Source organism: Onychomys torridus, chromosome 12 (genome assembly GCF_903995425.1).
Source record: "Onychomys torridus chromosome 12, mOncTor1.1, whole genome shotgun sequence".
In the NCBI taxonomy this organism is placed as follows: Eukaryota; Metazoa; Chordata; class Mammalia; order Rodentia; family Cricetidae; genus Onychomys; species Onychomys torridus.
In genome coordinates this window covers 38,056,436-38,079,892 of record NC_050454.1, presented here as the reverse complement: position 1 = coordinate 38,079,892, position 23,457 = coordinate 38,056,436, and the positions used below count along the sequence as shown (strand labels likewise).

General features: G+C 41.6%; 1 protein-coding gene across 1 annotated transcript in view; it reads left to right on the top strand.

Moving 5' to 3' along the window:
* Positions 1 to 23,457, top strand: part of Crybg3 (crystallin beta-gamma domain containing 3) — a 107,928-nt gene that overhangs the window by 83,205 nt on the left and 1,266 nt on the right. The window contains exons 18-21 of the mRNA XM_036203484.1: positions 14,258 to 14,397; positions 17,212 to 17,335; positions 21,883 to 22,041; positions 22,789 to 22,948. Of these exons, the coding sequence (XP_036059377.1) occupies positions 14,258 to 14,397; positions 17,212 to 17,335; positions 21,883 to 22,041; positions 22,789 to 22,948 (583 nt within the window). The remainder of the gene's footprint in view (positions 1 to 14,257; positions 14,398 to 17,211; positions 17,336 to 21,882; positions 22,042 to 22,788; positions 22,949 to 23,457) is intronic.

Genomic DNA, 23,457 nt, shown 5'->3' with positions numbered 1-23,457 from the left:
CAGACAGCCAGAGCTGACTCCAGGATAATGCCCATGCTCAGCTCCTTTGATCTGAACCTTAGCTGAGTCATCTTGTTTCACAAGGCATTCCTGGAGAGAGTATTCTTGGTATCAGGCTAAGAATAGCATCTTGGCTGAGGAATGAGAATAGAAATAGACTTCTTGATGTCTCTCACTTGCCCAATGGACACTAATTCAAAAGAATAGGTGGCTCCTAATGCTTCCCGTATGCCACAAAAATGGTAAGAGGCACAGAGACAAAAAATGATATGGCCATACAGGTTTTGATGGCATTGAAAACGTGTTGGAAAGCCATCCATATTTACAGGGAAAGGGATTTTATTTGGAAAGGAAATCCCACTGGTCACATCAATAGAGGTAATGCTTGGTGTTAATTAACTCAGAAAACAAAACATGTCCTAACTATGCAAACACTTTATTAAAAAGGTTTTTGCAAGATTAATTTGGTAAACTAGATCAACTAAATTTTAGGGACTCTATACAGAAGTAGATCCTAAGGACTGGAATGCTTAAAAGGTGTGTGCAGGACATTTTCTGCCCATCAGGAAGAACTTGGGAAGCTGATTTAGTGTACCTAGGCTACCGTTCCCTGAAAAGAAGCTGTCTCTCCAGGTCTCAAGCACATGTCCATGTCTCCTTTCCCTGGACAGTCCTAGACCCAGATCCTCTGTTTCCCCATCCCATCTGCTTTCATTGTCCCTCCACTGTGGTCTTAGGATAATAGTCCTTTTTATATATGTGCCTGTGCCACAGCCCAGTGTGATTCCATATACACTGTAGGAAATGTTCCTGTCTGGCTGTGGTGAGTTTACATGTAAGGTAGTCCATTGGCTTAGCGTTGGGTGATGAGCGCTCCAGGTCACAAGGGTATTGACTACAGTTTCATAGATGTATTAAGACTTAGTGCTTGGTACCATATGGTATCATACTGAAGAGTCTTAAGACTTCATCTTCATATGGGATCAGCATGTCCTACAAATGACAGTTTTATCCAGGCTCATTTCTGTCTGTAAAGGTGGATGTTACCGTCTCGAGGTCCCGGGGTATATGATCTGTATGTGGTATTATAATAACTTCACAGTGAAAGGAGCTTCCTTAACTTGTTTCCACTTTGTTTTTAATTTGGTTCCCACTAGTGTGATCTAGGACAGTCTCTTAATTTATCTGGGTCTCTGTTAACACCTCAGAAAGAAACCAGATTCAACAAGTATTTTTCAAACCTTTTAACAGCTTTTAGTTCTAGCATAAATAAATTTACTAATAATAAATATAGCAGGCATGAAAAAGAATTCTGTCCATCCCTCCCTAGTTTTCATATGGTTAGAGGGAATACTGTATATTAACTTTCACAGAAGCCCCAGAATCATAGTACTTTTCTAAAAAATATTTTTTTTCAAAATAGGGTTCCTCTGTGTAGTTTTGGAGCCTTTCCTAGAACTCATGCTGTAGACCAAGCTGGCCTTGAACTGAGAGATCCACCTCCCTCTGTCTCCCCAGTGCTGGGATTAAAGGCATGTGCCACCACTGCCAGGCTAATCTTAGTACTTTTTAATACAGGTGTTTATAGATTTTTTTTTTCCGTGTGTATCTCAGCAACCACAGAACGGTTTAGTGGCTTCCATTTCAGACTGAGCATTGATTGTGAATGTGTTACGTGTCTTATTGGTGGGCAAGGTTGACTGGATCACCTTTGATCAAGGGATATGACTGTTCATGACAGTGGAAGATGGGAAAAAATAAGAACCAACCACAGAGTCTCACAAGATGCTTGCGGACAGATGAGCCATCGTGTGTCTGCTTCTGTTCTGTGCCATTGCTAAAGCATTTTAAGACTAAGACTCAACAATGAGATGGGAGAACTGGCTTTTCTCCTCCTCCCCCAGTAGTGGTTAAGTTGACAAGATCATATTCAAACAGTCCACCATACCCGCAGGAACTCAGGTTGTCTCTATTGTCAGAGCTTTGGCAATGAGATGGGGAAATTTAAAAATCCTCCATATATTCTTGCTCTGCCCTCATCACAGAGTCAGTTTCCCTTTTAAGAAGAAGAAAAGGATTGTTGGTATGTTTTAGTAAGCCTAGAGGTCTGGTGACCTGTCAAATGAAGAGCATAGTACATGATAGAATATGGTCCTAATTCCCTCTTAGATTTCTTGTAAGATTTACTGTGGGAAATCCATTAGTTTTAGGTTGGTATCTGAGAAAAGTAATGGCAGAGCAGGTGGTGTTGGGAAAGTGAACTGAGGTCCAGTGGTTTCATCCAGATCTTGAGGTGTAATTGTGTTCCTTAGTATATGTTTCAAGCCACCTCAGAGCCAGTTTCTCTGTGATGATGCGCTTGGTGGATGTGCTTGGTGATGGTTACCATATGTTTTCTAAGATGAAAGAGATCAACTGTTAAGTTTAAAGAAGCTTAAGCGGTTGCTGAAACCATAGCCTTCTATATTTAGAAAGGATTGTACTGGGTGCAAAAGAGAAACCTGATGACAGGAAGGCCATGCACGGTGCTGATGCTGTGCATGCAGGCTCTGGGAATGGAAAGCACACCTGTAATTTGTAATTAGTAATTTGGGAAAAGAAAGTTGAAAGGTCTTCCGTTCTGCTTTGATTGGAGGGAAACGATGAAAGTGATTGAATTCTTTGTAGAAATATTAAGAATACTGACGAATACTGATGTTATTGAATATTCATTTTACATTTATCCATTTAACTTAATTACTGTGCACCTATCATGTAGCAGATTTTTTAGTAAGCACTAAATAAAAGACAAGAGAGAATTAGATAATATAGTGAACTTGTCATGCGATGCCGACGGCCTCTTCCTCCTGCACTACGCCCTCAGAGTGTTTCCCAGATACCTATCCGTGGCCACTTTCTGTCTTCCCCGGGGGCTTCTGTTGTGATAACTCCACTTCTCACCTCAGCCAGTGTAGCCAATTCCAAGTCTGTAGCATCGGCAGCAGTTTGTGGTCCCTAGCACCTCCGAGAGGTTCCGAGTACATCCTGGGCGGAAGTGCTGTGGCATCCCGTTCCCCTCTTAGATTTGCTCTTTCGTCCCCCAGTTCTGCTGTGAAGTCCGTCGTCATTACTCTCTGTGCCTGCTAGTACTACAGTCTCTTGTTGACCGAACTACTTTGTGATTTCAAACATCTCATCAGCAGAGGAGTACTGGAGATGATATATATGATATAGTATTTTTTCTCTCTTCCCTCCCCTTCACTCATTTCCCTCCCCTTAACCAACTCCAGAGATTGGCCCTTTCTTCCCAGGACCACTGTGAAGCCCGGTTAACTTTCTCCCTCTGAGCATCTTTTGTACTACCTTCTGGTACGGTCTAGTCTCAGGTCTCCTTCACGAAGCTCTCCCCTTGCTCCCTGCCAGTGCCCGTTACCGTTTTTCCATTTTGTGCTGTTTTGTGGAAACAAATGCATGTTTTAGAATCTAAATTACATAACCAGAGGTGACCTTATGTCTGAAGCATGTCTTAGTTTGCTTTTTATTACTGTTCCAAAACACCACAGCCAAAAGCAACTTGGGGAGGAAACAGTTTATTTCAACAAAAAACTCTCACATCACACATTATTGAGGGGAATCAAGAAAGGAACCCAAGGCAAGAATCTGGAGGCAGGAACAGAAGCAGAGGCCATGGAGGAATGATGCTTACTGGCTTCCATCTCGTGGTGTTGCTCAGCCTTCCTTCTTAAGTTCTGGAGCCCATGTCTAAGGGGTGGCACCACACATGGTGGCCGAGGCCCTCCCATGTCAATGTTTAATCAAGAAAATGTCCTATAGACTTGCCTACAGGCCAGTCCTATGAAGGTATATTTTCAATTGAGGCTCCCTCTTCCTAGATGATTCTAGCTGTGTTTGTCAGTTGACAAAAAAACACACGCATATACACACTTTCATAGCAACAACATCAACAAAAAACCTATCACAAGGCAGTTTTTCTGCCCTAAATGGTCATTCTCTACACTGCTAGTTTTTTGTTTATTTTGGGATTTGTTGTTGTTTTTAAATATCAATACCATTAATCGCAGCTACTGAACTGTAGTCACCATGGATAAGGTACAGATCATTAAGTTGGTTTTGAATTGTGTGACATTGGTAGTTTGAATGTAATTGACACCCATGAGCTCATAGGGAGTGGCACTATTAGGAGATGTGGCTTTGCTGGAGTGGGTGTGGCCTTGTTGGAGGAAGTGTGTCACTCTGGCAGTAGGCCTTGAGGTTTCCTATGCTCAGGACATTGCCCAGTGTCTCAGTTGACTTCCTTTTGCCTGCAAGATATAGGACTCTCAGCTCCTCCTCCGGCACCATGTCTGCCTGTACGCCACCATGCTCCCCACCATGATGATAATGCACCGAGCCTCTGGAACTGTAAGCTGCCCGCTCAATGAAATGTTTTCCTCTTTAAGAGTTGCTATAGTCATGGTGTCTCTTCACAGAAATAAAAACCCTAACTAAGACAGTGGCCTATAGTCCCCTGCTGCTTAGCCCAGGGCCATAAAAATCAGGACTCTGTTTATTTAATAATTGGGCAGAGGATCCAGTCCTACCAAATATAAACAGGCCATGCGTGTATACAGTCCATTCTTGTTCCCCAGTTTGTTCCATTACGAGAACTGTAGTTTGGGTTTATCGTGGGCTTGGATCTTATCCTCTAAAAATGCTCCGTGTAGCTTTGAAAGTTGAAGGGTGATGGGGAAAGTCACTTGCCACTGCCGTCTGTTGATGAAGCACTTCAAAGCTGAACAGGCTATTTTAAGAATAATGGGCAGGGACATGAGACAAGGACACCTGAGCAGTTATTGGCTCTTAGAGGAGGTGAGTGTGAGGTCCAGGCTGCCGAGCTGAGACAAGTCATTGTTGGCCCCGTGTCTTGTTGGGTAGCCTGTTGCTACATTACCATGGGAGCAGAAGTCTGCTCCTGACTTCTCCAGTGTCTCCGTGGTGGCATGGCATCAAGAGTTTGGCTTGGTGAAGTAATAATTCTTATTTGGACAACTATAAGCAGAAAAGCCAAGGAGACATGGTAACAAAAGCCTGTAGGAGAAGTTGGAACAGAATTATGACTTTGATGACACATATGTCTTAATTAGGAATTAAGGCAAAGTATTCTGTTTAGTACACAGTGTATGGAATATCACTAAATGTTATGGAGACAATTGGCTCTCACATAAAAACAAACAGTAACTATAGTCTTTCACTCTAAAAACAGCCTACACATGGAAAGCAAAATTTACGAACTAGAAGCACATACAGGAAATTTATCGCAAATACAGCAACACCAGAGCAGGATGGACATCTTTAGACACAGAAAGCCAGAATTAGTAAGAAAATGGGAAAAGGCAAACATGAGGTTATGTCACTTGTTGTCATCTGGATTGCTGTGAGTGAATACCACAGGCTTGATAATGTACAAAGAAAAAATACTTGGTTAGCTTATGATTGAGGAATATGGAAAGTGTAAGATACAGCTACCTCTGGTGATATCCCTCTGGCTCGTGGGGGCTGCAGAGTCCTCAGGCAGCAGGAGTGAGGTGGGGGTTGTGCACATTGGGTGAGGAACTGAGCTCCCTAGCCATAATCTGTCCAATAAAGAACACTCTTCCTGGATTCAGTCACCACTCCTATGGCCTCATTTAACCTTAGTTACCTCCTGAAGGTCTCTCTTCCAAACGCCTGTACTGTGGTGAGTTTATTTTCTTTATACTTCATGATGAAAATTACATTTCAGCACGAGTGTTGGTAGGGATCCAGAAACAGCACTGCCATGATGAATTACTGAAAATGTGGTCACTTAGCAGGAGTTCACTGTCCTGCAATCCTAGAGGATAGAAGTTTGAAATGGTCTCACTGGGGTAAAATTAAGGTGCAGATCGATTTTCTTCTGTAAATCTCTAGGTGAAAACATTGCTTTACCTCTTCTAGAGGCTACCAGCTTTCCTTCACTACGGCCATGCTGGTCTCTGAAGTGTTTCTGCTTCCCATGGCTTAACTCTGACCTGCCTTGCTTTATGTACTTTGTGATTATACTTCGGATTACCTCAGTAATCCAGATTAAGATCCTTAAGTCATGTCTGTAAAGTCCCCTTTGCTGTATTCACTGACTCCCACATTAGGATGATGATATTTTTATGTTGTGGATGGTCAGGCATCAGTTGCTCAGCCTGCCACAGTAATCTACAAATTGAAAGAATAGGCTTGCAGTATTAACTTGTAAAGCTTTTGTGTATAGAATACAAGGAGAGCTCTTCAAAGGAAGTGAAAAAGTCAAGAGAGGTTATAAATCCACCATTCATAGACAAGGAGAACATGACTTAGGGCATGCAAAAGATTAAACCTCAAGGATGATCACAGGAATACAAATTGGAACAGTAATGAGACACTATTACCTCACTTTAAATATAAGCACTTAAAAATGTGACAGTAGCAAAATTTGGTTTAACTGCAGAATTATTGAAGATGTCGTTGGTGGACAGGGGTTCATTGCCTTACCGTCCTGGAGGCCTGCAGATGAATGTGGTTATTCACGTGCAGCTAGGGGAAAAGGTGCAGTTACAGTGGGGGCAGTATGAAGGTGTGTGTCGTAATACTGAGAGAGGAAACAGGAGCACATTCAAATACGACAAAATGTACAGCATAGCATTAGCAGCAGGCAGCTGTGTGCATGTAGAGTGGAGTTCCAAACACCACAGGCAGGAGAAGCAGGAACTTGGAGTTTAAGTTTAGGTATACTCAATACATTTCATTTACTTAAGTTTTTGATACAAAATTTTGTATATTGAACTCTCTAATGTTGGCCAAGCATTAAATACCAGAAATCTAGGTAAATGGAGGAAGCAGGGATGGGGGGGGGGGGGGAGGATGGCTACAAGTAATCTCTAATTTTAGTTAGCCTTTTACTAATTTTAAACAAATGAAATTTAGAAGAATATAAGGGTTTAAATGTAATATGTGAGCGCATTGAGTGGCTAAATGCTAACAGACTCTCTTAGAATTTTACTACTATTTCCTGGTATTCATGTCACCCAACTTGACATACTATTTAATAAATATTTTCTATTATTGAAAATGTTGTATATTTTTAAATACGTCATTATATGTTGAATGAAAAAATGAGAAGCGTTTCATATTCAAGGAAGATTAAATACTAGTAGCACTGATTTGATCATCTTACATTGCACATACAGTGAACCTAATACATACGTATGCTATTTGCCAATGAAAGTTAGAAAAATACAAATGGAAAATCAAGATCATACTTTTTGGACCTTGGATGGATGGTCATGTTATTTGCTCTTTTTGAAATGAAGTATAACTTATCTGAAAAGGGGGATGCTGACATGAAATAGTGAGGCTTATTTTTCTAAGATAGTGCAGAGGGCTCTGTAGGAAGGGTGACTGTAGACGTCTGTCTCGGCTAGCTCTTGGCTCCACCTCCACCACTGACACTTACCTGAATGGACCCAAGTGTGTGGTTTTTCTCTAGGTCTCCACTCTCTGAGCTGCTTGATGTGAGGATGAAATGAGCTGGTGCTTCAGCTCGTTAGTGCAGTGCCGAGTGATGGGGGGTCGCAGCCACAGACAATGGTTGATTCGTGTTCATCCAAAATTAGGACTTGCTAGGTTGAAGGTGTTCATAGACTTTTGTAGCCCAGAGGATATCATATTAGAGTCCGTTTAAAGGTTTATGAGCCTTCTGTTCGATTATTGTCATTTCATGTAGCTTTTCCCAGTAGTTTGGCATTTCTTTGGAAGTGACTGGTGTTTAGGCCACATGTTATAGTTCACGTCACTAAGTTAGTTTGGTTGTACCTCCTTTTAAACTGGATCATTGGGCAAATATTTGGGGAGCTTACGTTGTTGTGCTGTATGGATAGAACTCTTGTCCGTGTGTAACTAATACTTTCTAAGTAAAAATGTTGTGTTTCCAGCCTCACCAGTTAGTAAGCCTTGGGTGCCAGTCAGCACATTTTCCTTGGAAACAGTGATTTGAAACTTAAAGAACTGGAGTATACAGTATCAAAGTATGTCCCATGTTGGTTCTTCGGAAGTTAAAATGAGCACTGAGACGTAAGCTTCTTACACACCTACGCTGAAGGTCTGATGATGTGATTGTAGTTCTAGCAGAGTCCATACACCTCGGTCTCAGACCTTCAGGTACAGTGGGCAGGTGTCTTTGTATGTAGAAAGTTGGGATCTTAGGTGTTCACCGGCTGAGCATGGACAAGCTCCATGCCTCAGGTAACCTCACACTTGCTGCCTGCTGGGGTTGGGCATCATAAAAATGATTGTCACTAGAACATTTTGGAGCAATAGCACAGGGATTGGAAGTACAACTTCTGAGGCCATTGGGCATGGACTCAGAAGCCAGCCCCTTCCCTTCCCTTCTGTGACCTGTGCCTTGACCCCTCAGCGGCAGAGTGTGGATGAAAATAGTACGGGCATCAAAGGTAACCCTTAGAGGTTAAATGTGGATTCCGTTCCATATCCCCAATGTGAGTGTAGTTCCGGATGTGGACGTTTTCACATTTAAAAAAGAATCTATAGTCTTTATATATGGTGTTTAAGAAAATAGTCTGAGGGTTCCAGAACGCATTCTGTAACTGAACAAATTTCTGTTTCTAGAATGAAATTTATGCATTGATATAGACTGGATAAATATTATAAATATACTTTGTTTATTCAAGTTAAATTTGTTGCCAAATAAGTTAGGGAGAAAATTGGTTTTAGACCCTCATTATCACAGAAATATGAATGTATACTTACTTATATATATACCAAGTTAGACACTTAGAGCAGTAATAATAAACAAGCACTTACTAAGCAATGGTAAATATTACTATTATTATCTCAGCATATATTAATTGTTGGGACAAGGAGGAACGGTGGTTTTTTTTCTAATTTAAATTTTCACTTAAATGAATTATTCATTCATTTTCTTTCATAACCTGCCCCCACACTCCTCTTTGAAACTGTATCCACTTTGCATGGCTTAGACTTGACCTGGCAGGAATGTCTTGTTACTACTCACTCCCAAGAGGATCCTTTAGCCCTGAGTGGTTGGCTCTCCGCTAATTTAACATGGACCAGAGCCATGACATTTACAGAGCTCAATTTGTAATTAAATTCTTGTGGTTTCTATTGTTCTTAAAAAATACAGATTACTCTGCCATCCTTCAGTGTTGAGTACTTATTAACTTTTGTATCTTGCTATCGTCAAATTTGGGAAATGCATCAGCAAATAGATGATTTTTAAAAAATATTTCTTGAACACTCTTTCCGAATAATAGTTGCCTCCATAATCTCATAAATCATTTCCCAGTCAGCACCGTGTCACCCTTCCAAGTCTTCCAATGCTTTGAGTACATGTACGAATCAGTTTTAAGTATACATTTACACATATTTATAAAGGAAATATTTAAATTGAAATGGTCCAAAACTTAATAACTCACACATAGACTTACCTGCTATATCAGACCTCTAGAAGAGGGCTCTTTGAGTTTAGAAACAATGGGTGCTCTCAAGTGAAAAGTGTGTCAGGCTGGACTAGATGATGCCCTTTGACTGTCAGAAGGGAAGTGGGTCATTTCCCCGCCTTGCTTTGTTGGTCAATGCTGCTAGGCTGTACTGTGCTGCCACTTGCTCTCTTTTCAAGTACTCTTTATTGATTCATATAAACTGTTAAAAACCCTTTAAAACATTCTCTCGGTTATTTGGTACTGTTTTCCTCAATTTCCCTATGTCATTTCAAATAGAGAAATCATTTTTGTGCCCTCAGACTTTCCATCTTCTTGAAGTTAAATTTCTGTCGGGCGGCGGTGGCACACACCTTTAATCCCAGCACTTGGGAGGCAGAGGCAGGCGGATCTCTGTGTGTTCCAGGCTAGCCTGGTCTATAGAGCAAGATCCAGGACAGGCACCAAAACTACACAGAGAAACCCTGTCTCAAAAAAACCAAACAACAAAAAAGATAAATTTCTAAGATGTTGACTTGCTAGAGCAAAAGATTTGATGGAGTTTGAGCTTAAAGATAACCTTTTCAAAAATGCCTTAGCAGGTATCTTTAAAAGTAGAAGGGCTGGGCTGTGTGGTACACACCTCTAATCCCAGCACTTGGGAGACAGAGGCAGATGGATCTCTGTGAGTTTGAGGCCAGCCTGGTCTACAGAGTGAGTTCTAGGACAGCCAGGGGTGTTACATACACAGAGAAAACCTGTCTCAAAAAAAACAAAAACAAAAGAAAAGGACAAGGGACATAGATACCCCTGCTTTACTTAGACTAATGCATAGAATTTTAAATTACATTCTCTCATAGGCTTTTAACTTTTTCCTTCTGGGTTACAAATCTCACTACGTAACTATCAGACTTTTACTGTCCGCCGCCTTTTGCATAAGAGACTCTTTCCTGGATAGTTGGTTCCTGATGGTTGGTTCTGAACCCTTTCCAGGCTCTTTGCCTGTCTGTCTGCCCTTCTCCCTAAATCATAGCTCACCAAATAGATGTGTGGACAGAGGTCAGCTGAAATGCTTCTTAAAAACCTTTAAAGATAAGGATATTGAAAAAGTCTCAACAATCAATCCAGAAGTTTCTTTTGAACTTTAATTAGCTCATTTTAAATCACTTTTTTTTTTAATGTAACTATAGGAATACTAATTTTTAGTTTGTAGATATCAGGGGAAGCAACCAGAGAATTGAGAACTTGGTGACTAGTGATGAATTTCTCCTCCTAAGCCAGTAAGTGGTGTTCATGGAGGGAGGACCGATGCATCTGGGTGGCAGTTCACTTACAGTTTGCAGTCTCTGCACAGCAAGCGATTGCTGACTTCTGCTGTCTTCTGCTACCCAGCTCTTCACAGTCTAATCCCATGTGCTAGCCACATGGTCATTGAAGTTGAAATGTAATTAAATGGCCTTAGTTCATTGGTCAGATGAACTATACTCTAAGTGTTCAATAGCAACATACCTCCAGGAGAGCCATATTGGATGGGGCAGATACACACTACTTCTGTTGCTACAGAAAGTCGTGGAAAGGGTGCAAGATTTGCTTTCTAGGCCCTTGGGCACATAATGTAAGAATATGTATTCTCTATGTCTAGCGTTGAGGCCCTGTGGGATTTTCCCCCCCTTCCACGTTAGCATGTCTGTTGGTGGTGTTGGGGCTTGCTTAGGCACCCACATCGATGAGACTACAGGAACTGAAGAATGCTGAGAACAGGAGAAAGAGTTTCCGGGGTAGTGCTCCCAGTGGGTTATCTAATACCAATAGCAGCCTTGAAATCATATTCATACAAGTAACATTATACAGACCAAGCAGAGTGTATTTCAGAAGTATAGTACATCCCTTTCAGTGAGGCCCATCCCCTCATGGACCCATCTAGCAAGCGATTCTGAAGTAATATGAACCATGAGATTAAATTGCTTACTCTTCCTTCCCCTCAGCCATCCCTCTTGTCTTCCATCATTCAGTCTTTCTGTTCATTGGGACTTTCTGTGGTGCCCATAAGCAAGTTCCTAGACCCCTCTGCTGGTTCTCCACATTACTGTTTCTAAAGAGGAATGTATATACCCACCTTGTCTGCACTGTGTTGACATTTACTCCGCAGCCCTCGGCCTGGATTCTCTCCTCATGTGACACACCAGTAAAACAGTTCTCATCAGGCCGCCATCATGTCCTCACTGGCCAGCCCACACAGCCTCACTGCTGTCTCTGACCCAGCAGCATTGTCTTGTAGTGTGAAGGGCTCTCTTCTCCTGGTCAGTCTGTCGTCCCTCCCCACCTGTCCCCACTTGTATATCAGTCGGTACAATGATTGCCTCCTCCTGGTCTCTTCTCTCAACTCGGGCTTTGGTTATTATACAGCTTCTTGGACTTTGCAAAGGTACCAGGGCCTCTCTCTGCAGTCCTTGTCAGAGTCCAGCATGTGTCCCACATCTCTGTCTCTCTCTGTCTCTCTGTCTCTCTCTGTCTCTCTCTCTCTCTCTCTGTCTCTCTGTCTCTCTGTCTCTCTCTCTCTGTCTCTCTCTTTCTCTCTCTCTCATTTATCCTTCTCCTAGTCTAGGATGGAGACTTCCAATTCTAATGATATGTTCCTAGGTCTTGGGCAGGGTTTTTCTACAGATTTACTTATAGATAACAATATGCACACCAGTACTTCCAGTCACAATTTTTACTTTTCTTTTAAGATGTGTGTATGCATGCACCTATGTGGGCAGTAGGGGCCAGCGGTTGAGTGAGGTGCCTTCCTTTATCGCTTTCCACCTTGTTGTTGAGACAGGGTATCACCGAACTCAGAACTTACCGGTTGTCTAGACTGGTTGGGCACAACTAGCTCCAGTGATCTCTCTGTCCCCACTCCCCCAGCACCCGGGTTACGAGTGCATGCTACCAGGCTCAGCTTTGGTGTGGGTACCGGGGATCCAGATTCAGGTTCTTAGGATTGCGCGGCAGATAACGTTACCAGTTTAGCCACCACCTCTGCACATCCCCTCCCTGTGTATCCATTTGTTTGCCTTAGCATACCTATGTTATCACTGCTCCAATTTTCCTGGTTTTGCCTTGTGTCTAAATTACGCGCCCCCCATCATGTCTGGTTCTCTTTCTGTTTAACCTCACATAGTCTACCAGTATATTGGCACTGTTACTTCCTGTCTCTCTATTCTTTATTCATGCTATTGCCAGATAAATGTCCTTTTGGCCATATTAAGAAAACCCCACAAAAACACATACATACATAAATACATTAACAATAATTACCAATATATGTTGCTGAATAAATTATTACCAGGGTTCAAAATAAAAAATCCGCAACAGGCATCTAGTAAAAGCCTTTGTTCCTCTTGTGCCTTTGCATTCTTAGACAGTCTCAGAAAAGGCAGTAGTTTGTTAGATAAAGCTTAATGCATCTACAAGTACATGTTTATATGTTTAATTTTCCTTTTTCCATAAACCGGTGTCCTGTGACATGTGCTGTTTTCTGTTGTCTCTCTTTCCAGACTCTGCAAACTTTGTCTTGGTGACCGATCCCTAAAGTACTTCTCGTTCTTTCTACGACTCCCTAGGAGTCCTCTGAGTAATTGCCTTATTTATTGAACCAGTCCCCTCTTAAGTTGGACATTTAAATGATTTCCATGCCTTTGCCTTCCCAAACACCTCTGGAATGGCTGACTCACAAGGCACTTCCCTCCATTGCAAGTATATATCCAGGTCACTTGGGAGCAAACCAGTTGGTTTTGATGTTTTAGTTCCTTGCTTAAAAATGTTTCAGTTGGCTTACACAATGGCAGGTGTCCCTGTGACATTTTCCCTGATGCTTAGTTTTAGTTGACCCTGCTCCTGATTCCCTCCTCTACCCTTCCCCAAGCTCTTCCACCTCCAGTATTTCCCCTTTCACTTTACAGCACATGTGTTCTGTTACCTCCTACCAACCACTTTGAAGCCTTTTTCCTTCTTGAAGCTAAGAGCGTGTATTTACACATATTTGACCAGCCACAGTTCCTTCCAGCTGCTTGGGTACTGCTTCCATTATATCCAATTGCTTCATCACAGTCTTAGTCCTTGACTCTGCCTTGGCAGTCAGTCTGTTCTTGCCCGTCAGCACAGCAGGACATGTGACGTCTCGGTACGTGGAGACAGTCCATGAGCACATCAACACCTTTCCTGTGGGACTTGTGTTCTTGATGGTTGGTTCTGCTGGCTACTTCTGTAACTAAACCCAAGCATGTCTGTGTCCCCCCTGTCCACCCTTCACATGTCTGGTTTGCACAAAGCACCTTCGATCAACCTTCCCCACTTCTCAATGAGTTACATCCATTCAGTCATGAGCCATCACATCCATGCCTTGTCACCGAGTCTCCTTCCTGCTTTTCCCCAGTACTCTCATAGGCCCTGTTTGTTTATTTTTGTACTATATGTTGCACTATACTATTATTATAATTCTTCTAACTTATCTGCTAGTTAATAATGCCTCAACACAGGGGTGTGGCCTTGTTTTGGTATCTCATTTCTCAAGTCTCTCAGCTATCATGCATATACTAATGAGCAAAAAGAATAGCATTGCTTTTACTGTCCTACATGAATTACTTTCGGTGAGAAAGTTGCCTCTGTGTGCAATTCTAGCTGTGTTTTAAATGAAGAGTGCCCTTTCTCTTGAGGATGTGTTTGAGACTAGGTTCCTTTCAGGTGTGCCCCGCCTGTGATGATGCTTTTTCTCTTTTTGTATGTGTTAGGTTTTTGAAGAACCTTCTATCAGCCTTTTTGCCCTGGAACACTGTGAGGGAAGAGAGTTACATCTTGAAGATGCTGTGAATTCTGTTTTGAACAAGGACCTACACTTCTATACCCAGTCTGTGTGGATAAAGAGTGGATTGTGAGTATGGGAGAGGGGCTCAGTCTGGGTTAGTCACTGATTTAGGATAGAGCTGCTGCGTTAGCCTGCTGGTGCTCCTGTTCCTATTGCTCTTGATAGAGTAGTAGCTTCTGTTTAAATAAGAGAAGGTGGAGCCATGCCCAATACATGATGCTATGTGGTGATCCGAGACAAAGAACCCTTTGGGGAGGAGGGCTGGTACCCCAGAGACATTAATCATAAAGCAATTCCACCAGGTAGCTTTCCTTACTTGAACTTTACTTCCTCCCCTTCAGGGGAAATTTCACGAAATCATCGATTTTGACTGTGAATAGCACTGCCCGTGTAAGGCAAGTGTCTATTTAAAAGACTAAAATGGTTTGATTTTACCCTGACCTGACAGCGTGTTTATCTGAAAGCCGTCCCTACTGGCATGCTCATTTTCAAAGGGACCACACTGGTTGGTGCATCCTGCCTACCCACGTTTCTGTTCATTTCTGTTACTAGTCAGAGTGGAGCTGGGTTGCACAAGCCTTGTGTGTTTACATTTTGGGAAACAGTCTTTAAAAAGCATTGTTATTAGCGTACAAATTAGGTAGTACTTGAGCATCTCTGTTTAAAAGAGGTGGTTGAGAGCCCTGTGGCTGAAGCTTTGTCTCCTGGGAAATCTCCCTCTGCCCATCCCTGCAAGTATGGCACAGAAACCAGCTCCTGCTCTTAGACTGCTGGATTTTCAACCAAAACTCAACTATGAAAACATGCATATGTGTTGATAGTTAATATAAAAATGGCTTTTTACTGCTTATGGCTTTTAAATTGTGTGGTAATTAACTGTTTAAATGTATGGGGTGATCATTAAGAAAGTCAAGATGATAGAAAATTAAGTCAACTGTTACAAAATGGCTTTTACATAATTCACACATACAACAATTTAAATTTTCCTCTGAAAAATAATTCTCATGGTTTGGCCTTTATTAAAATTAATTGGTTTGCTGTCTTAGCATAGGATTCCAGAATATTACTTTCCAGTTAACTAGTAGCATTTGAGTTGCATTTCAAAACCCTCTATAAGATTTTCATGTTTTTTTAACTTATCTAAGTTAAATTGATATTTGATATACTATTTTTATTCCTTTCTAGAAAATGTGTGTTATTTCATCTTGACACTATATTCTTGGTAGCTTTTTATCTGTCTACTATTCACAAATCTCCCTAGCAGAATTGCTGGACAGATTCAAGGACAGTGGGTCTGTTTAAAGCCCTTCCTGGGCTACAGTGGGTTTCCAGGATACCATCCATGCTGAACCACCTATTCCATGACAAGTTGTGCACCATTGCATCTTGGGTTCATGATGGTAATGGGATCCCACATACCTTTTCCATGTGTGGGAATTCATTTGTTAAACACTGGAGAGGTGGCTCAGCATCTCTGGGCATCGTGAGCTGCCTTTGCACATGGGTGATTGGATTTGTTCAGGCAGCTGTAAGAGGTCAAGGGAGGCGGTCTATCCCACTGCCTCAATCTGCCCCTAATTTGGCTAAGCCTGATCTGAGTTGTGGGAAAAAGAGACTTTTCTTTGCAGCAGTCAGCCTGAGTCAGGACTCTATTCGAGCTTTTAGGGTTTAATAAATCAGGCTTTCCTCAGTTCCTCGCTCCTGCCTACAACTTTATATAGGAATTGGTGTCTTTTCCTGCACTAGCCAATGCCCCTCTGTGAGATAAAGACATTTTCTTCTGTAAAACTAAAGGCCAGACGTCACCGCTGTCGCAGCAGCGGCTTCCTGCCACTATAACAAAATGACTGCGGCACTTTAAAAACTTGGAAGGAAAAGGTTTGTTTGGTTGTGAAGGTTCTAGTCTGAGATCAGAATGCTTAGGGGATGCTGGTCCACACCACGAGCCTTGAGAACCCTGTTTTGGGGAACACTCCCCCCTGATGCACAGGCCTACTTTCTTTCGTACTATTGGTGCTCTCTACCTCACCTCCTGGTTGTAGACTGCTGGAGTGCTGGATAGCACATACCGTACTTCCAGAGTACTGTGTGAAGCAAGTCTCATCTTCCACACTGTCTTCAAAGTGTCTCAGAGACCTTGAGTCTCCCTTAAATTTTTGGGTTCTTCTGGTACTTCTAATGTTTAGAACACAGGGCTCAGAAAACTGTTCTGTCAAGGACCAGAGGGAGTTTCTGTCTCACACTTAGGAAACTGTCACAGTGGTTCAAAAGCAGCCACAGCCAGCCTGGGAAGAAATGGACATGACTGTGCACAAGTAATGTCCTGGTTCTCACTCGAGGCCCTGAGCACCTTTAAATACTTTTACACAACCAGGGCTGAACACAACAGTGTTAGGGAAGATTTGCACAGGAGCCATCTTTAAAGAGTAAACGGGAATCTCTGTGAGTAGTCCTTGGTGGCCTTGGGAAGTTGTGGGCAGTTACTGTAAAAGAAGAAATGTCTAGAGAGGTTTCAGCTGTCTGGAGAATCCCCAGCACATGTGACAAGCCGAGGAAGAAGCAGGTTTCCTCCTGAGTAACGGTGGGAGGCCAAGATATGTATTTAAGTGTTAAAATGCTTTGAGATTTGCTCTATCAAAGGAATAGAGGATTTCAGAGTCGAGGGAACCTCATTCATTTTGGAAGTGCAAGAGCCGGACATTTCATTCTGACTCCACGTGCAGTCGCTATCTTCTAGACCTCAAGAAATGTGTGATTATATACTTCTGAAATCTGTAGACCTCGAAGCTGTAAAGCACAATGGTATAACTGTTGTTTTTAGTAAGAGGCTACTTTTGTTGTTTGCAATGTCCCACGGTTTTCTTTTTTGCTTTCTCGCAGATGGATAGCTTATGAAGGACCCAATTTCTTGGGAAGGCAAATCCTCCTTGTGCCTAATGAGATCCCAAACTGGACAGCATTCAGTGGGTGGAAAACAATTGGTTCCATCCGCCCTATAAAGCAGGTAAGAAGTAGAAAACTAACGTCTTAAATAGCTTGATTTTTCTGGCAGAATTGTCATAAATGACAGTATCTAAAATATTGACCACCCACTTAGTAACCAAGGGGGAGGTTTCATTCTTATGCAGGAATCTTACACATTTTAGCCAGTTCATAAAATTTTATTTAAGGTCAACATTGGGTTTTAGTGTTAAATCTAAAGTTCCGTCAGCCATATTTTTTTCACAAAAGTTAAAACTATAAATTCTGTAGTAGAAAAATGATTTTTAATTACGAGTTTTACTTTCTTTGCATTTGGATTTTTTCTTTACGTAATCTTCAGGTTGAATCCTGGCAAGTTAATTAAAGTAGTATTTATCACACACCTACTGCTTGTCAGTCTTATGTTCCAAAGCTTCCCACTGCACTAGGATACAGTATGTGTTTCCTTGTGGGACCTGACTCCTCCTTGCTTCCCAAGCCTCATCTCCTCACTCACATGCACCCAAGGACAGAGGGCTTTTCCAACCAACCTGATAACATGGCTGTGTCCTCCATCTAGAATGTTTTCTCATTCTTTGCCAAACTAGTACTTAACTATTCTTCCAATCCAATGTGCCAGGTCCTCCCAAATGCCTTCCCAGTCTCTCCAGTCTAAATTAAAACCCTGAAAGACTTTTTTCCTACAAGACATTGTATGTAGCTTATAACCACATCAGTCCAGATGAACTGGGCTTGTTCTTACTCTGTTAGAAACCACTTTTGAGGGGTTGCAGTGCCTATTTTACTTATTGTTCTATCTCTGATACCTGTCACAATGGTGAGTAACCAAGGGCTCAGAACTGTTCGTTCAATAAAAGGATGAATATATAAGTGAATGGTGTTTAGTGTCCTCTAAGCAATGCTAGTTACTGGCCTGGCATGATCTGTCCTTAGCTACAGTTGTGGATTAAACATGCCAAACTCATTTGATCCCCAGCACCCATATTAAAAACCAGGCATGATGGTGCACATTGGTAATTCCATCAAGAGGAAGTGGGGGCAGGAGAGTCTCCTAGTCAGCTTCCCTAGAACAGTGAAATTCCACGCAAGTGAAAAACCATCTCAAAAATAGACAACACCTGAAGGCCCATACTTAATATTGCCCCCTTTTTGGTCTGAGGATTCGGAAGAGAGGTAAGAAGTCTCTGGTTGTTGCCGCTCCATTTCTGATCTTTCAGGTTATTACCCCAATACCTGACTCCTGGTTTTTATTGATAAGACTAAATAAATAGACCCGGTAATGTCACCAAGTCAAGCCAGGTGTGTGACGGGTAGTGGATGAGCTATCTGTCTCTGTTCTCTTTAGAACACTGCTTAAGTTGATTCTGACAGTCTTTTCAGGTAGGGATTATCATTGACAAATCAAGACTGATACGGCAGTGGTTTGACAAAAGCAACCCAAGTTAGAATCAAGATGTGAACCCAGACTCAAGTGTAAGCTCTTAAGCACCCGGAATCTTTCCAAAGAGCAGCATTTGCTGAGCTCTACTAGGAACTCCAAGCAGTGAGCAGTCTGTCTAATAGATACAGGAGCTGAGGCAGATTTGCTAACCTCAGTGTTGGATAATGAACTAGATTGTCTTTTCTTGCCATCTCCTTCGATACTCTATGGTTCTGTCACTTCACAATCACATTGCTTACAAACAGCTATGATTTGATTGGTCACTTTATTTCTTAGTGCCTCACGTTCCTCACTGGTGAAGCTATTGTCGTCATTGCGAACAATCAGTAGCATATGGACATACATTGGGCTTGTATTAAAACTGTGGCAACACACTTTGAAAGTACATTAACCATGTTCCTTGAGTGCCAGAGCTATTCTATTGAAGGACACCAAAACATTAGTGGTTTCTTGGTATAGTAATAGTACAGGATCCTCCTCACTCCCAGTCTATGGGATAGTGCGTAATCCAACTAAGCAACCATAGGGAAAGAGAGAGTTTGGCTTTTAAAGACAACCTAGTAATAAGAGTCCCATGTTCCCAAAAAAAGTGTAGTAGCTAGTGTGATATTATACTCCTGTTGTGGCTTCCCATGCTGGGTTCTGACCAAAGGCCTCATGCATGGTAAGCCTCTACTATTGAAGTACATCCTCAATCATCTCATTTTTAAGTGGTTTCTCTCTACTAGACAAGGAGAACCATTTCCATTTGTTCAGGGTCCCTTGATAAAGAATGGCTTTCGAAGAACTTAATTTTACAAGCAAGCTTTTTCTGCATAATTTTAGCTAAAGTAGATCACTTGTCCTCCTTCCATTTCCCACTTCCTCCCCCTTGAACTCATGGCCTTTTATTTGGTTACACACACACTTAGCATGTCTTTTGCTATTGTCATTGTTTGCTGTATTTTTCTGTGATGGTCTCCATCCGTTGCAGAGATTCACAGGCATCACAGCTGGGTAGGACTTCGATTGCTTCCCTCCTTGGCAGCTTGCATAGCCTCTTCCGGTACTCTGAAAGCTGTCCTCGAGGAGGAAGCTTTCAGGTCGAATCCACTTTGGATCTTTCGAGTTCTGTGCCCAAAGTATATGGTATCTTTAGCAACATGACTTACCTTTAACCTTTCAAATTTTTTATATTAATTTCAAAATAATGCGTTATTTTCTGCATTGTTTAGTCAGGCCACAGCTTTGAAACTCAACAAAAGAATCCAGTTTTGAAAACACTAGTTTTTTACTATATTGTAACTTTGGTACAGGTATTGTACTGCTGTAGTTCATATCCTTGTTGAGGAACCAGGGAATAATTAAAACATGATCCACCTTTGAGGCTAGGAATCCAGAAGTCACTAAGTGTAATTACAGGGGAGTCAGACTACGTATGGTAATAAGGGTAATTAGTACCTTGCTTGGTCTAATTGATTAAAACTGTGGAGTTCTGTCATCTGAAGGTCATACCTGTTTCTTTACATGTGCAAAGGTAATGAAACTATAAAAATTCACTGATGCTTCAAGAATTAATAATTGTTACTGTGGAAGACAACACTGAGTTGTGGGTACTTCAGTGCACTATTACAGTTATAATTACTGATGCCAGAGTTCTTGGAGTAAAAGCCTGGGAAACAGTAAAAGTGGGGGCAGAGATTTGTTCAGTGTACCATGTTCATAATAAATAAGGGATCCCACCCACCCAGACTATCTTGAAGATAGGGTATAGATTTAAATAGAGGGCTAGAGGTATGTGTAATTAAGCAGTCCTTGTCAAGGTTTGTGCCCCAGCCCGGCTGATGGTGGACTCATTATTTTGATCAAGGCTGTTCTGGTAAGTGGTCAGAACTGTGTGATCTCTTGTTGAGAAACAGTTCCTAGGGGCTTCAGCTTTCCTGTTCTCTCAGCCTGAGATTCCTGGGGAAAGTTCAATTCTTTCAGGAAGCCAAAAGCTAAAGGTAGGGCCAAATAGGTTTCTAAGCTATCTTGTCCTACTAGGATGGTTACAAATGTGAGTGTAGAAGTCTTCATTTTGTAGGACACTCGACAGGTAGATTTCTTGTTCACAGGCTTCTATGGCCTGCCATTCTCCTTGGTAATTTAAATGGTTAGGTTCCTTAGAAATGCTAAACACATTATTAATTTACCAAAATGCAACCAGGTTGATGTGTTTTAAGTTTCAAAATGCAATATTCATTGGTTTAGAAACTATGAAAGTACTCTAAGTAAGATCATGTGTTACCCAGCCAGAGTTCTATCTAGGATGCCAGCTCTCACAGAGAGTGGGCTTTATCTCTAGGACCTGAGGCCTTGGATTCAGGATGCTTCCTGTTGAGCTGCTTCCAGTGCCCTTGTACTGTTTCATACTTACAGGGGGAGACAGTACCACAGGCATGATTGTTTTCCTGTACGGGTCTCTGAGCCATACTGCCAGAGACCTGGCTCCCTATCTGTGTGAACTTTAGAAAACTGGAGCCATGGATGTTTTCTCTGAAAGTTTGTGGTTATTCTGACAAAATTAGCGGCATAGAAAACATTTAGCACATGCAGGATGTATATTCAAAAGCTAAGCAAATAATTAGCTATTATTCTTAATGGTCTCAGATTTATTGTGTCATGTATTTTCCAGACAAAAGAGTGCAGTCTGACTTTTGAATGCAAAAGTAGTTATTTCTTTCTAAGATGAAAGATAAAAGGCCTTGCTGTCTGTGTTTTTAAGACCTTGTTTACCAGCTGTTGACCATTTAATCACTGCTCCAGACTGTGCCTGATCACCATGCTTGTTCCTGTACTGTCACGAAGATCCATGTTGGACAGTACCTGGCCTTTACTCTCGCTCCCAGTGTATCTGAGATGTGACGAAACTCACCAAGTCCTTAACTGTCCACTGCCCCAGCCTTGCCACACTGATTTCTGGTGGATGCAACTATTACCTTGTACCCTCACAGAATGTTTAACAGACATTGCACTCAAGGATTTATCAGTAGAAAATAATATACACATACCAGCCAAAGGGAATGAGTGAAAAATGAGTGAAAAGTGGCTTTTCCAGTGTGGAAGTTTAAGGGTTTTTCCCCCTTTAAATGGCTTTCCTCTTTTCGTAGCCTGCAGTGTACATCAGAATAAGGAACCGAGCCCAGGATGAGTATTTGACAGTCACCGGGAACTTGGCTGATGCACGGACCATGTCCGTGTGCATCGCTCCCTACAGTGGGAAGGACACTCAGATCTGGCACTACTGTCGAGGACTCTTCAAATCCAAGGTAAAAGATCACGCTTTCAGATGGTGTTGGCATTCGCGTTGAACCACAACACTGCCACATCAGCTGAAAACATTGGCTTCCTAGAAAAAGTTCATTGTATCATAGGGAAAATGAACTTAATCTAGAAAGTACAGTTTCAGTGCTTAAGAAAAAAAAGTCGTAAGAACCAAGGCTAACATATACCTAAATGATTCCGTCCACTGGAGCCAAATCAGACAATATGCTTTTATGAAAAAGGGTTCCTTATTTGATGACTCAGATAAAATCATTTGTCTCTGTGAGTCCATGTTAAAACCCTTTCTTTTCAGAGATACAGTGGAGACGTAGTAGAAGAAACTTATGAAAGATACTTAAAAAATGAAATACAAGCTTTTCCCTCATTATGCTTGATGCTCTGGGAACAGAGCACTAATTCAGAGAAACATTAGTGTTTTTGTTTTATCACCAGTACCTGCTTACTGTATCTGAATATCTTTGCTACAGTGGTTTGTTATTTTAAAACAGAAAACCAAGCATCCTAGAATACATTTAAGCCAAGAGGGATTTAACATTCCAATTCAACAGATCTTTACCAAAGCAGGGCCTTTTAAAAATGGGTAATTCATTTTTGGTGCTTATTCTTTCCCATCAGCCATTAAGACTTCTAAAGATAAATTGAAATTATCTTTAAATAATTATCACCCTAAGGAAAAGGTACCCTATTTTTATTGGCAAATGCAGTACTTTTATTTCTTAACTGTTGTGTAGGCCAATGATACATGTCTTGATGTGATTGGTGGCCGGGACACACCTGGAGCCAAGGTAGCCTTGTGGACTGAACATGGGCAGTTCAGGCAGAAGTGGAGACTGAACAGAAATGGAACCATCAGCTCATATCTCAGTGATGAACTTGTCCTGGATGTTAAAGGTGGGCCTCTGATACTAAAGTTGTGCTAAGAAGGAACTAATGAACTGAGCCACACAGCCAGAGAACAACAAAATCCAACAATGAAGTCTAAATAGCTTTCTGAATTTCATTAGAATAGTAAAAACTTCACTTGCAACTTCATGAACTGGTGGAATTCTGAATCTGAAGCACCAAAATCTACAAAATAAAGGATGCCATCTGTTTCTTTCCCAGAACATCTTTTGTACTGAATTGTTGTGATACTTTAAAGCCCTCAGTTAAAATTTATGGCAGGATCAATTAACCTAGTTCTGCCAGGCCCTTAGTTTTGTTAGGCACAGCCACTGTTTCTGTACAAACAAAAACAGTACCTGACACTTGGCTAGTTTACGAGGGAGACTTTGTATGGCATTGTTGGGCACTGTGCATCTACAGTCATATTTTCTAATTTTTCAGTTTGACAGTAAGGTCCAATTTGAGGTGAATAATGGCTATGTTGTTCAAACTTTTCCATTTCAAACTGCTTTGCA